Raw genomic sequence first — 13,080 nt, 5'->3', positions numbered from 1 at the left:
GGGCGTAATAGGTAGGTGGGACTCGGTGGGAGGAATAAATTTGTCCTCTAGTTTGTTTACCTTTTGGATTTGCTGGAATTGTTGGATCCAAGAAAGGATTAAGGAATTTCATATTTCATTTGTGTTATATTCAACGTAGACGAGAGGTCTTCTCACGCCTTCAAAGGCCTCGAAAATGAACAGCCAAATTTTTATTTTTTCAATAATTTTTAATTTGTGCGTTGCCCACTCTGTGCACCACCACGGACACCATTCAAGAGGCGAAAGAGAAGAGGATGGAGCATACAGTCCCAGAGACACTGGCCACTTTGACGATGCTGGAAGTCACCACGGAGAATTCGATCACGAGGCAATCTTGGGTAATGATCATACTAAATATGTAATTAAATGGTTACGAGTTAAAACTCTTTTTTTAGGAAGCGTCAAAACAGCAGAGGAGTTTGACAGTCTACCTCCTGAAGAAGCTAAACGGAGGCTCAAAATGCTCCTGGTTAAAATGGACAGGAACAAAGACGGGCAAATTGAAAGAAAAGAACTGCACTCTTGGATATTAAGATCATTCAGGTAAGAATTGATTCATCCAAAATTTTTGGCCGCGTATATTATGTAAAAACTAGAATGCTTTCAGAGGAAGAAGCACAAGAAAGGTTTGAAGACATTGATGAAAACAAAGACGGAAAGGTGTCTTGGGAAGAGCATTTGGAAGATACTTATGGCGGAACTATTGTAGATGACCTGAAGCAGCATGAACCAAATGTCAAGGTTATCTCCTAAAAATAAAACCAAGAAGTTACAACAATTATCTACATATTTGGTCTAGATGCTCAAAGACGACAAAGAGTTGTTTGATACTGCTGACAAGAACAAAGACGGCTACCTGGACAAAAACGAATTTCCATTGTTTAGCAGTCCTGAAGAACACCCGGAAATGCATGACATCATACTGAACCACACATTGGAGGACAAGGACACTGATAAGGACGGCTTTGTTACTTTTCAAGAATTTGTGGGGGAGAAAGGTATTAACTATGTGAATTGATTATTATAGTTCTTGTAATTTTAATATGTAATGTAGCAGGAAGTCATGACAAAGAATGGCTACTTTCTGAGAAAGAAAAGTTTGACTCGGAGTTTGACAAAAACAAAGACGGAAGATTGGATAAGGCGGAACTTCTTTCTTGGGTTGTTCCCAGTGATGAGTGAGTATTTTTACTTTCTTCTGCATTTCAAACAAATCGACCCTGATATTTATAGTGAAATTGCTGAGGAGGAAGTAGTGCATTTGTTTGCTTCAGCTGACGATGACCACGACGATTACTTGAGTTTTGACGAAATAATTGAACACCACGATGTGTTTGTGGGATCCGAAGCAACTGACTATGGAGATCATCTGCATAAAGTGCACACGTTTCCTGATGAATTGTGAAACAGATCAAAGCTGCCATTTATTCATGTTTAAGTCATTATTTAAATAGTATTTAATTTATTTAAGATTATATTAAACAACAATACAATCATAAATCGTATAATATCATTTTAAGTTGATAATTCTCTTGCCCGCTCAGGGGTAATTTTTAATCATATTTGAGTTACAAACTTTTTATGAAATTAATTTCCTTAAAGCAATGGACTGGATAAGTGGATAATATATAATTAAGAATGAAATTCTGGACTATCAGTGCGAAGTTTGAGTGCAGTGATTATTATTGAGCTAAATAAAAATTAAAATGCGCAGAAGACTTGGTTTTTTTGCATCGACAAAGGAGAAGCTTCAGTTGATTAGAGTAAAACATGCCATAGAAAAAAGTAAAGCACCTACAATAGTATTCCTGACCTATCTTATCGAACAGTCAAACATTGATAGAATATCAACGGATTTTAGTGAATAACACTTTTAAAATGATAGAGAGTCTTGCCCAAACACATGATGTAATATTTACATTAGGAATCGGAGATTACGCCAGACAGCACCAGGCCAGAAAAGGATTCCTCCTTTGAACATCGGGCAAAGCTGTTATTAGAGGTGGGACGACTTTCGGCACTTGTGATCAACTGTTCCCGGCTCCTCTTCTGGCCTCACTGAAAACAAAATTTTTGAAGGGCTTATCAAAAATTTCATCCAAGTCACTCACCAGAAAAAAGGGATCTGTTCAGTTGTTTGTGGCGCCCTCATGACTCCGACTCCACCACCCAGTCTCCTGTAATTCATGGCTCCGCAAAGTCGCCACTGGTTTTGCTCCTGATCATAGACTTCGATGGTCTTCAGGTAGGCCGTACCATCAAAGCCACCAACTGCGTACAGCTGGCCGTTGACAACTGCTAGGCCAACTCCAGAGCGCCGAGAGGTCATGGCCACGATAGGACTCCAGGTGTTGGTGTGTGGGTTGTAGCGCTCAGCACTTGACAACTCCATGCAGTCGTCCCTTCCACCAACAGCGTAGATTAAATTATTGAAAACGGCGCAACCAAGGTGCTTCCTCCTGGTCGACATTGGAGACACGGCAGTCCATTTGTTTTGTCTCGGGTCATACCTCTCAACTAAAAGATTGGTTTTACACAAATTTCAAATATGATTGGATTAACACTTACCAGTGTTCAAAGGGCACTGTCCATCAGACCCTCCAATAGCATACAAGTATCCTCCGAGCACAGCCACAGCAACTCCCAGGCGCCTGGTCGTCATGGGCGCCACTTTGCTCCACTTGTTTTCCTTAGGGTCATATCGTTCCACGTGATTCAGACACTGGACTCCATCTTGCCCTCCCACCGCATACAAAAAGCCTTCAAGAACAGCTACTCCCACGCTGGTTCTGCATGACGTGGTAGGAGCCACGTCGCAAGACCATTGATTTGTTTGGGGGTCATATCTGAAATTATTTATAACTCTTTTAATTGAAACGACGGACACAGCAAATGAAGATGAATTACCGTTCAATTGAATTTAAGTATGACTGCCCGTCGTGACCTCCAACCGAGTAGAGAAGGTCATTGAGGACGGCGACACCAACTCCGCAACGTCTCTTACTCATTGGTGCCACCATTTTCCACTCTCCACTCTGGGGGTCAAATCGTTCTACCGATGCAATTGCATCGCCACTACACCAGCCACCGACTAAAAAAAAATCATGTTTAAATTTCTTTGGAATTTTTTAGAATAAAAAAATTACCAGCAAATAAAACCTCTCCCCTGCGAGTGGGCTTCCTAGGCCGAGTTCGAGGACCTTGCATTAAAGGTCGCTCTTGGGGCAGTAGGAGGTAATTTTTTGCCTCATCTACGAGATCACGACATGCTTCGTCTGAGCGGACAAGCAAATCAGAACCAACAGTTCCAACCAGGAATTTTGGACTTAGAAGGGGGAGCCGTACATGTTGAAGTACCTGAAAAAGTGAAATAGAATTAAAAATAAAGCGTCAGTCAACAAATTTCTAATGTTATACATAAAAAGTCATAAGCTTTAACCATGTGTGTTATTTACTAATAAAATTTGAGGAACACACAAATTATGCAATAGAGGTTCTTAAAAATTATTAGAAAAACCAAAATAAAAACTATTCGTACTTGAGGCAAGTGCTGCCTTCTCTCAGCAACGTTGAATTTAAGCCAAGCCATCACTGCGCTGAAGACCTGCTCCTCTGTGCGCACATTGAGCTCGTCACTGGAAATTATGTCGACCAACTGCGAAACGGGCAGCAGCAAAAACTCTTCACTCTCCATGACCTCAGTGAAGTTGTGCTGAGTGAATTTGTCTGCAATTCGGAGCAGTTCCCTGCAGGAATGGGTGTCGGCGAAGGCCCGTATGCCGAGGCAGTTTGACGGGTCGAGCTGCCTCTTGAGGAATTCGCAGCAGATGTCCTGAATCTCGGCCAGCTGCAGCAGACAGGCGGCCGGCAGCAGGGTCTGCACGTTGTTTTCCTCCACTTGGATGTGCGCCGTGTAGCAAAAGTCGATCAGCAGCTCCATGGCGTTCTCGTCAATGTCCCGAATGACGATCTCGGTCTGCCTCGACTCGGCAAGCTCGTTGGTGAACATGGCCCTGAAGTAAGGGCTGCACGCACTCAGGATGACCCTGTGCGCAAAGATTTTGCGGTTGCCCACGTTGAGGACGACGTCGCACAACTCGCGGTGGCGACGCAACACGTTCAGCTCCGTCAGCACCGCCCGAGGATGCTTGTCCGACGTGTGGGCGAGACGGGCTGGCGACGGCGGCCGCTCGCCCAACATTAGGTCGCCCATGGCTTGCGCCCCTTGGCCGAATGACCCCTGCAGCCGCAACGGGGGCAGCACCCACCCCCAAACAGAGTCAATCTGCAACACAAATTTAGGGTCAGAACTCGCCAGCAATAAAATATTTCACTGCAGGAATTTCTTGCTTGAATAATTGAATTTACCTTTACGGCTGAATTTGCCTCTGCGAGGGGAATGATCACCGTGGGTTTGCGAAACTGGGCTGTTGCTCTCTGTTCTCCCTGGTGCCGAGTTGAAAGTTTCTATTTACACCATCAGCTGAATAACATTTTCGTGACGTCACTGATTAGGGGTGTCCTCTCTCCTCCATGTCGATTTTTCAGACGCCCTGCTGGAACCATTCAGGGGAGAGTGAAATTACAGGAGTGGGGGAAGTGCGTACGGAAGAGAAGAGCAGGGGAATCGCAGAATCGCAGATTTGACAAGCCGGCTGTTTGTTGTTTGTTTACATTCTAATTTTTACGACCGTGAAGTTGGCCACTTTTTTCAGCCACTCGCCTGAACTTGGCCACTTTTCCGAGCCACTCGTATTCCTTCGAAAGAACAATGTTGCCAACATAACACCGGCATAAGCATAGAGTCAAAACTAAAAACACGGGCTTAAGATTTAAAACGACGATTTCCACTCAAAAAAATAGTTTGTTTTAATTTAAATAATTATTTTCCATAGTTGAATTTTTCTAAATTTTTGCACAAAGGTGGCCCAAGTACTTTTCTACAAAGTGATAATAGCCTCATTGATGATCGCAGATCAGGAGCCGCCCCCGGGGGCAGCCACTTTTTTAAAACGACGATTTTCACTCAAAAAAATAGTTTTTTTTAAATTTAAATTATATTCTATGGTTGAATTTTTCTAAATTTTTGCACAAAGGTGGCCCAAGTACTTGTCTACAAAGTGACAATAGCCTCATTGATGATCGCAGAACAGGAGCCGCCCCCGGGGGCAGCCACTTTTTTAAAACGACGATTTTCACTCAAAAAAATAGTTTTTTTTAATTTAAATTATTTTCTATGGTTGAATTTTCCTGATTCTTTGCACAAAGGTGGCCCAAGTACTTGTCTACAAAGTGACAATAGCCTCATTGATGATCGCAGAACAGGAGCCGCCCCCGGGGGCAGCCACTTTTTTAAAACGACGATTTTCACTCAAAAAAATAGTTTTTTTTAATTTAAATTATTTTCTATGGTTGAATTTTCCTGATTCTTTGCACAAAGGTGGCCCAAGTACTTTTCTACAAAGTGATAATAGCCTCATTGATGATCGCAGATCAGGAGCCGCCCCCGGGCGCAGCCACTTTTTTAAAACGACGATTTTCACTCAAATAAATAGTTTTTTTTTTAAATTTAAATTATATTCTATGGTTGAATTTTTCTAAATTTTTGCACAAAGGTGGCCCAAGTACTTTTCTACAAAGTGACAATAGCCTCATTGATGATCGCAGATCAGGAGCCGCCCCCGGGGGCAGCTACTTTTTTAAAACGACGATTTTCACTCAAAAAAATAGTTTTTTTTTAAATTTAAATTATATTCTATGGTTGAAGTTTTCTAAATTTTTGCACAAAGGTGGCCCAAGTACTTGTCTACAAAGTGACAATAGCCTCATTAATGATCGCAGATCAGGAGCCGCCCCCGGGGGCAGCCACTTTTTTAAAACGACGATTTTCACTCAAAAAAATAGTTTTTTTTTTAAATTTAAATTATATTCTATGGTTGAATTTTTCTAAATTTTTGCACAAAGGTGGCCCAAGTACTTGTCTACAAAGTGACAATAGCCTCATTAATGATCGCAGATCAGGAGCCGCCCCCGGGGGCAGCCACTTTTTTAAAACGACGATTTTCACTCAAAAAAATAGTTTTTTTTAATTTAAATTATTTTCTATGGTTGAATTTTCCTGATTCTTTGCACAAAGGTGGCCCAAGTACTTGTCTACAAAGTGACAATAGCCTCATTGATGATCGCAGAACAGGAGCCGCCCCCGGGGGCAGCCACTTTTTTAAAACGACGATTTTCACTCAAAAAAATAGTTTTTTTTTAAATTTAAATTATATTCTATGGTTGAATTTTTCTAAATTTTTGCACAAAGGTGGCCCAAGTACTTTTCTACAAAGTGACAATAGCCTCATTGATGATCGCAGCTCAGGAGCCGCCCCTGGGGGCAGCCACTTTTTGAAAATGATGATTTTCACTTACAAAAAAATATTTTTTAGATAGAGTATTTTTTGAACACAACTAGGTGTACAACGGTTGTCTAATTTGTCTTCCTAAAGTTAGTTTTACAATTAAGCTTGTTTCGATAATTATAACAAAGTACAAAGTTATTTAATTCTGATTTTTGCAGCCTCTCTTAGGCTTAGTTTTCGTTCATAACATTCAAGAATATGATATTGTGAGCATTTATTACCGCAGTGCTTGCATTCACAATCTATTGTCGCTTGAGAATGGAAATTGTTATCCTTACAAAATACAAAATAAATAGTGGTACCGTGACAGGCAAATCTCGTAAACACTTGACATTGCACATTGTCAATTTTTATTCTTCAAAGTTTCTGTCTCGTAGAACTCATCATATATATCAAGTTTGTTTAAATACTTAGACACACAAAATTTCTGGAATGCTTCAGTTTCAGTTAGATAATTATTTTACCTGTATGTCCGATACAAAGAGATCAGTGTCAACTAATTCATACACAAATCTAGATCTAATAAACTTGGACAGTCCTAAAACTCTTTTTAAATATCTTGTTTTGACTTTTTCAAGATTTTCAAAATCAGTCTTTGTTAGGAAAGGCCATATTTCTTCAATGCCGTAGGACGCAATTGGGAATTTTTTTAGATCAAATAGCTTGTGTGCTGTTGCAACGGATAATTGTTTTAGTTCTCTTATATTATAAGTGGCCAGCAATGCAGCTCTTGTTCTTTTTTCAATGTGCTTTCCAAAAGAGATTCCTGATGGTTTGCACAGAGGAAGCCTGTACTTTGAAAAAAAAGAGGTGCGCTTTTCTTCAAAATTTACCACTCAGTTTGCAACAGTTGTTGAGCATAAAAAGTTATGGTTGATGGAGAGGAAGCAAAGACATTGGAATTATAATTATTATCTTTTTTTATAGAAAAACCATTTCGTTGCTCATGCGCGCAATTTTCCCGTTTCCATTTTCGTCATGTAAAAAATTGCCCAATTGTTTTACAGGATAAAGTAAAAAAACTGAATTACCTCATAAAATGGCATGAAAGATAAAAATGATAAACTTTTTTTTTGTTATTATTTACAAATATAATATATATAAGTGAGTGCCAGCAATAAAGTCACACAATTTGCGCTGGAAATGCACTTTTCAAGTGCAAAAAAATTCCAAAACCTTTGTTTGAGATTACAAATCGAATATATAAATTTAATTTGGCCCCTGATACTCAAATTTAATTACCTCCCGCTCAGTCTATAATATTCGTTTTGAATTAATTTGTTAAAGTATTATAAGTAATAAAGTATTATTAAAGTAAATTATAGTAAATAGGGGGGATGGATATGATTAGTTAAGTATTTAGTTAACTTAGGTAGATAACTAAAGAGCGCGGGCATTTATATATAACATTCATTGCCCCTACCAAAATTTTCATCTCGTGCCTGACGCGACGCGCTACTTTTGATCAACCCCACTCCGCAATTTATGTCTCAGGTTTGCTGTCGGTTGACTTTTATTTCAAGAGATAAAAGTATAATATTTTTTTTTTGGCATAACAAAGGGTTATAGAGAATGGTAACCAGAATATTTTTTTTAATATCGTGGTTTTCTTTTTTTACTTATTTCATCGAATATGAATTTTTTAGTTAGAATTGAAATGAGCGATGAGCGTGAGCCAAATTGTGTTTTCATGTTGAATCATGTTGCATAATTTTATGCAGGATAGGAAATGCAAGTGAATCTTGTCGCTCTTCTAGACTCCCCTTCCCTTCCCATTTTCGTGTACTTGTCAGCATATCGCAATACCTATAAGAGGAGATTTTAGCCTCACCACATTCCTACTCCACTTGAACATTGGATGCCCTCCTCGAAAATTTTGGTTCGGGCTTCCTCATTCGTCATTCGGCATTTATTGTCATTCCGTGACTCTATGACAGAGAACAATCTCAATTTCACATCTCGATGTTCCCTTTTCAGGGTATGTATATTATGGAAGCATGAAAGTTTTTTTTTTAATTTTTTATATTCCGAATGTATTTTGTGTGTCAAAATTTGACAATACTTGCGAACTTTTATAACTTATATATAAGAAATATTTTAGTTTCAATATAGAGGTTCTGAGCAAGCCGGCATTTTGCGGCCTTCACCCATGTTTTCAAATTTTCGAACCGGTCGAGCCGAGCCAACTCAATGAGGAGAAGCTGAAAACCAAATGAAGAAAAATGAAATATTGTTAAAATATTTAATTTTTCTTCAGTTACTTAATATTTTTTAATGCAAGCGAAAAATAATAGCATCATTTCGCTACCATATTTACCCTTTTTTATTTATAATTTTGTTAATAAAAATTGTTGCGTCACCTTTTTGAATTTTTATTCATGCAAAAATTGCCCAGCCGATTAATTAGCCAGCCGCAAGCCGCCACAACTAAAAAAAATTAGCGCAATCTTTATAGGTATATAGTACACGATTGAAATTCGGGCAAACGAAATTCGCTGAGCGAACAAGAAACTGTCGCGCAAACATTTTTGTGTTCGCTTGAAGCTTCGACGATTGAATTATAATTTTTGCGCAAACTTACGATAATATCACGTCGAATGAACCTGATAAATAAATTGATTTAAAATTATAAAATTTTATTTAAACTGTTAAAGTTAGAGATCTGTCAAAAATTATATCTAAAAATCTGCTACATATAGAAAAAAAAAATTTAAAAAAAAATAAGATATTTAACTTTGTATTTTAAAAATTTTTTATAGAGAGTATCAAAAAAATTTTAATGATTTTTAAATCAAATAATTCTGTTATTTTTCCAGTTGGTAAAAAATCATCTCAAATTTTACTGCGATTATCAATGAGGCTATTGCCACTTTGTAAACAAGTTCTTGGGCCACCTTTGTGCAAAAAATCAGCAATATTCAACCATAGAAATTAATTTAAATTTAAAAAAACTATTTTTTAAGTGAAAGTCGCCGTTTTCAAAAAGTGGCTGCCCTCGGGGGCGGCTCCTGAGCTGCGATCATCAATGAGGCTATAGCCACTTTGTAAACAAGTACTTGGGCCACCTTTGTGCTAAAATTTAGAAAAATTCAACCATAGATAATAATTTAAATTTTAAAAAAAACTATTTTTTTTATTGAAAATCGTCGTTTTAAAAAAGTGGCTGCCCCCGGGGGCGGCTCCTGATCTGCGATCATCAATGAGGCTATTGTCCCTTTGTAATCAAGTACTTGGGCCACCTTTGTGCAAAAAATCAGCAAAATTCAACCATAGAAATTAATTTTAATTAAAAAAAAAACAATTTTTTTGAGTGAAAATCGTCGTTTTAAAAAAGTGGCTGCCCCCGGGGGCGGCTCCTGATCTGCGATCATCAATGAGGCTATTGCCACTTTGTAAACAAGTACTTGGGCCACCTTTGTGCTAAAATTTAGAAAAATTCAACCATAGATAATAATTTAAATTTTAAAAAAAACTATTTTTTTTATTGAAAATCGTCGTTTTAAAAAAGTGGCTGCCCCCGGGGGCGGCTCCTGATCTGCGATCATCAATGAGGCTATTGTCCCTTTGTAATCAAGTACTTGGGCCACCTTTATGCAAAAAATCAGCAAAATTCAACCATAGAAATTAATTTTAATTAAAAAAAAAAACAATTTTTTTGAGTGAAAGTCGCCGTTTTCAAAAAGTGGCTGCCCTCGGGGGCGGCTCCTGAGCTGCGATCATCAATGAGGCTATAGCCACTTTGTAGACAAGTACTTGGGCCACCTTTGTGCAAAAATTTAGAAAAATTCAACCATAGAATATAATTTAAATTTAAAAAAAACTATTTTTTTGAGTGAAAATCGTCGTTTTAAAAAAGTGGCTGCGCCCGGGGGCGGCTCCTGATCTGCGATCATCAATGAGGCTATTATCACTTTGTAGAAAAGTACTTGGGCCACCTTTGTGCAAAGAATCAGGAAAATTCAACCATAGAAAATAATTTAAATTAAAAAAAAACTATTTTTTTGAGTGAAAATCGTCGTTTTAAAAAAGTGGCTGCCCCCGGGGGCGGCTCCTGTTCTGCGATCATCAATGAGGCTATTGTCACTTTGTAGAAAAGTACTTGGGCCACCTTTTTGCAAAAAGTGAGCAAAATTCAACCATAGAAATTAATTTTTAAAAAATTAAAAGCTTCGTAGTCGCACCAGCAAGGATTAAATAATAAATTTATGTATATAACATTGAGGAGTTTCACTTTATAGATTAGTAAAACCAAACTTCAATGCGTTCAATGTATATTATTTGATTCTTTGTTTACCTTTTTGACGGATGAAATCGTTTTCAAATCTTAAGCCCGTGTTTTTAGTTTTGACTCTATGCTTATGCCGGTGTTATGTTGGCAACATTGTTCTTTCGAAGGAATACGAGTGGCTCGGAAAAGTGGCCAAGTTCTGGCGAGTGGCTGAAAAAAGTGGCCAACTTCACGGTCGTTAATTTTTCAGGAGTCAATTGAATTATTTGCCGATTAATGTGGCCGTGCATGCTCATGGCTCTTTCTTAAGGGAGGCTGAAATTTACTAACCTAAAATGAGTGCTCTCAAAATTGGCGTTATTTACCTGAGCGGTGCATTCGTCCGCTTCTGGTTGATGAATTATTCGGGTCTGCGGCAAATGATTGAAGACAGAGTGGAAATTTCAACTCCTATAAATTCGTGGAAAAGAGGTATGTATTCATTTTAGAAAGAAAAATATTAACAGGTTGATTTAAATATTGAATTTTCAGTGACTGAGGGAGTTCACTTGATGAAAAATGATATTTCACCCTACGACGGAGACCTTTTCCATGAAACACCCTTGGGCCTATTTGCCTTTTCCTGGCTATTGACTCTCAAACAACCGTTCCTTGATTTATTCTTCATCTTTGTCGACGCACTTACTTGTTTCTGCCTGCAGATGGTGGCCGAAAGCTACTCTAGCCAAGCTGTGAGAATAATTTTAAAAATTACTCCTTAATCTTATTTTTAACAATATATAATTTTTATCAGCTTGAAAAGGAGAAGGAAAACAAGAAAAAGTATGCAGAAGACTCTCACGGAATACTATTGACCGAAGATCAAGTTAAAAGGATTCCACTGTATGTAATTTTCTGCTACAACTTTAATCCTTACACAATCTTGAGCTGCGTCGGGAGAACGACGAGTGGATTCAACAATTTTTTTGTAGCTCTCACATTATTGTTTATGTGCAAAGGTAACAATTTATTAATATAATAACTTATTTTTATATTCAAATTTTTAGGTTGGCTGTTTTTGTGCAGCGCTGCACTGGCCGTTGCTACTTATCAAGCATTTTACACAGTCGTTTTTATTGTACCCGCGTGCATGTACATTGTTCAGCAGAAGAAGATGCAAAAGGTGTGGCCCACTGTGTCAATAATGGTCATATCCTTTGCGGTGTTCCTTGGCTCTTTGTTTTACCTGTCAATGCTGTACACAGACAGCTGGGCATTCCTAACGTCTACCTACAAATTTTTGTAAGATTTTTCTCTCGAGTTTTTTTTTTTTTTCATATTTTAATTGTGTCTCTTGCAGAATTTTAGTGCCAGATTTACGACCAAATGTGGGACTCTTCTGGTATTTCTTCACGGAAATGTTTGAGCACTTCAGGGCGCTCTTTGTTTGCGCATTCCAAATCAACTGCTTCTTGTACTTGGCTCCTCTTGCGTTACGTCTGCGCAAGGAGCCCATGTTGCTGGCTTTCAGTTTGGCTGCCCTGTCGACCGTGTTCAGGTCTTACCCATCAATAAGTGACCTTGGATTTTACTTTGGAATGCTTCCAATTTGGCTCCACCTTTTGCCGTGTAATTTTGTGCCTTTACAATATAAAAAAACTGATGAAATTTAATTTTTTCTCACAGACATGCAGCAAGGCTTTGTCGTTTGCTGCTTCATATTGTTCTCCAGTGGACTAGGGCCTGTTGTGTGGCAGTTGTGGATCTACATGAGGTCCGGCAATGCAAACTTTTACTTTGGCGTAACACTTGCTTTTGCCACAGCTCAAGTATGTAAATTTTTATTTAATTTAAAAAAAATATTGATCATGACTTCTCCTCCAGATTTTCCTGATCACAGACATTCTCTTTGCGCACATAAAACGCGAGTTCACCCTAGTCAATGGAACCAAAAGAGAACTGAACGGAAAACCTGCAAAGCTCGTTCTTGAGTGAAATATTGTCGAAGCATGTTTGCCAATATTAAGAATTAATATAATTCAAAAGGAACTTATTATTTGTAATTTTTCATTCAAAATAAAAAATCGCCTCTGTGTTATCAATATTTGTATTGTTCTCAAGCTTATACAAAATAATTAAAAAGACAATTGAAAAGGAACATCAAAACAGAATAATGAACAGAAGCAGACATAAGATGAAGAACAAATTCATTGTAGAAGAAATAGCAATTTCATCAATGCACATGAAAGTAAAAAATATTTTTCTTTGGATTACAACTAGCTTATGCACAAAGCATGAACAAATGTTGAGGTTTTGTATTTTATTTTTTTTTATGGGAAAGTTTAGTTAACCTTAACAAACACATTTTACTGCTAAATTTAAAATGGCTTTTTGTTATCCTCATTGGGAGCATGCTCTACAAAAGTAAAGGGTCAAATTGATTTA

General features: G+C 38.0%; 3 protein-coding genes across 4 annotated transcripts; 2 read left to right on the top strand and 1 right to left on the bottom strand.

Annotated features, from left to right (window-relative positions):
- Positions 1-11: 11 nt before the first annotated feature.
- LOC132197822 (reticulocalbin-2) lies at positions 12-1,745 on the top strand. 2 transcript variants are annotated; one of them, XM_059621392.1, is made up of 6 exons: positions 12-359; positions 417-564; positions 618-762; positions 821-1,019; positions 1,079-1,199; positions 1,255-1,745. In XM_059621392.1, the coding sequence occupies exons 1-6, from the start codon at positions 176-178 to the stop codon at positions 1,424-1,426; spliced, it is 969 nt and encodes a 322-aa protein (XP_059477375.1). In that variant the 5' UTR covers positions 12-175; the 3' UTR covers positions 1,427-1,745. The 2 variants fall into 2 exon arrangements, with proteins under 2 accessions (XP_059477375.1, XP_059477374.1); XM_059621391.1 differs by having other exon boundaries at positions 1,076-1,199.
- Positions 1,666-4,577, bottom strand: LOC132197816 (kelch-like protein diablo). The gene is made up of 7 exons (XM_059621378.1): positions 4,390-4,577; positions 3,560-4,306; positions 3,168-3,378; positions 2,929-3,112; positions 2,590-2,867; positions 2,133-2,538; positions 1,666-2,079 (listed from the first exon to the last, which is right to left on the bottom strand). The coding sequence occupies exons 2-7, from the start codon at positions 4,232-4,234 to the stop codon at positions 2,049-2,051; spliced, it is 1,785 nt and encodes a 594-aa protein (XP_059477361.1). The 5' UTR covers positions 4,235-4,306; positions 4,390-4,577; the 3' UTR covers positions 1,666-2,048.
- A 61-nt stretch (positions 4,578-4,638) lies between these two features.
- Positions 4,639-12,739, top strand: LOC132197820 (phosphatidylinositol glycan anchor biosynthesis class U protein). The gene is made up of 8 exons (XM_059621389.1): positions 4,639-4,707; positions 10,904-11,127; positions 11,188-11,387; positions 11,450-11,654; positions 11,703-11,937; positions 11,996-12,264; positions 12,322-12,464; positions 12,520-12,739. The coding sequence occupies exons 2-8, from the start codon at positions 10,992-10,994 to the stop codon at positions 12,628-12,630; spliced, it is 1,299 nt and encodes a 432-aa protein (XP_059477372.1). The 5' UTR covers positions 4,639-4,707; positions 10,904-10,991; the 3' UTR covers positions 12,631-12,739.
- The last annotated feature ends 341 nt before the right edge of the window (positions 12,740-13,080 follow it).

Source organism: Neocloeon triangulifer, unplaced genomic scaffold, assembly GCF_031216515.1.
Source record: "Neocloeon triangulifer isolate White Clay Creek 2 clone unplaced genomic scaffold, ASM3121651v1 ptg000012l, whole genome shotgun sequence".
In the NCBI taxonomy this organism is placed as follows: Eukaryota; Metazoa; Arthropoda; class Insecta; order Ephemeroptera; family Baetidae; genus Neocloeon; species Neocloeon triangulifer.
Note: the sequence above shows the minus strand (reverse complement) of the source record. Positions and strands in the feature narration are given on the sequence as shown.

Coding starts and splice junctions, on each gene's coding strand:
- LOC132197822 (XM_059621391.1), top strand. CDS start 176: ATGAACAGCCAAATTTTTATTTTTTCAATAATTTTTAATTTGTGCGTT. Junction 565..617: donor TGGATATTAAGATCATTCAG/GTAAGAATTGAT, acceptor TGTAAAAACTAG/AATGCTTTCAGAGGAAGAAG. Junction 1,020..1,075: donor AGAATTTGTGGGGGAGAAAG/GTATTAACTATG, acceptor TATGTAATGTAG/CAGGAAGTCATGACAAAGAA.
- LOC132197816 (XM_059621378.1), bottom strand. CDS start 4,234: ATGGGCGACCTAATGTTGGGCGAGCGGCCGCCGTCGCCAGCCCGTCTC. Junction 3,113..3,167: donor GGGAGAGGTTTTATTTGCTG/GTAATTTTTTTA, acceptor ATTTTTTTTTAG/TCGGTGGCTGGTGTAGTGGC. Junction 2,868..2,928: donor TACTTAAATTCAATTGAACG/GTAATTCATCTT, acceptor AAATAATTTCAG/ATATGACCCCCAAACAAATC.
- LOC132197820 (XM_059621389.1), top strand. CDS start 10,992: ATGAGTGCTCTCAAAATTGGCGTTATTTACCTGAGCGGTGCATTCGTC. Junction 11,128..11,187: donor TATAAATTCGTGGAAAAGAG/GTATGTATTCAT, acceptor TTGAATTTTCAG/TGACTGAGGGAGTTCACTTG. Junction 12,465..12,519: donor TTGCTTTTGCCACAGCTCAA/GTATGTAAATTT, acceptor CTTCTCCTCCAG/ATTTTCCTGATCACAGACAT.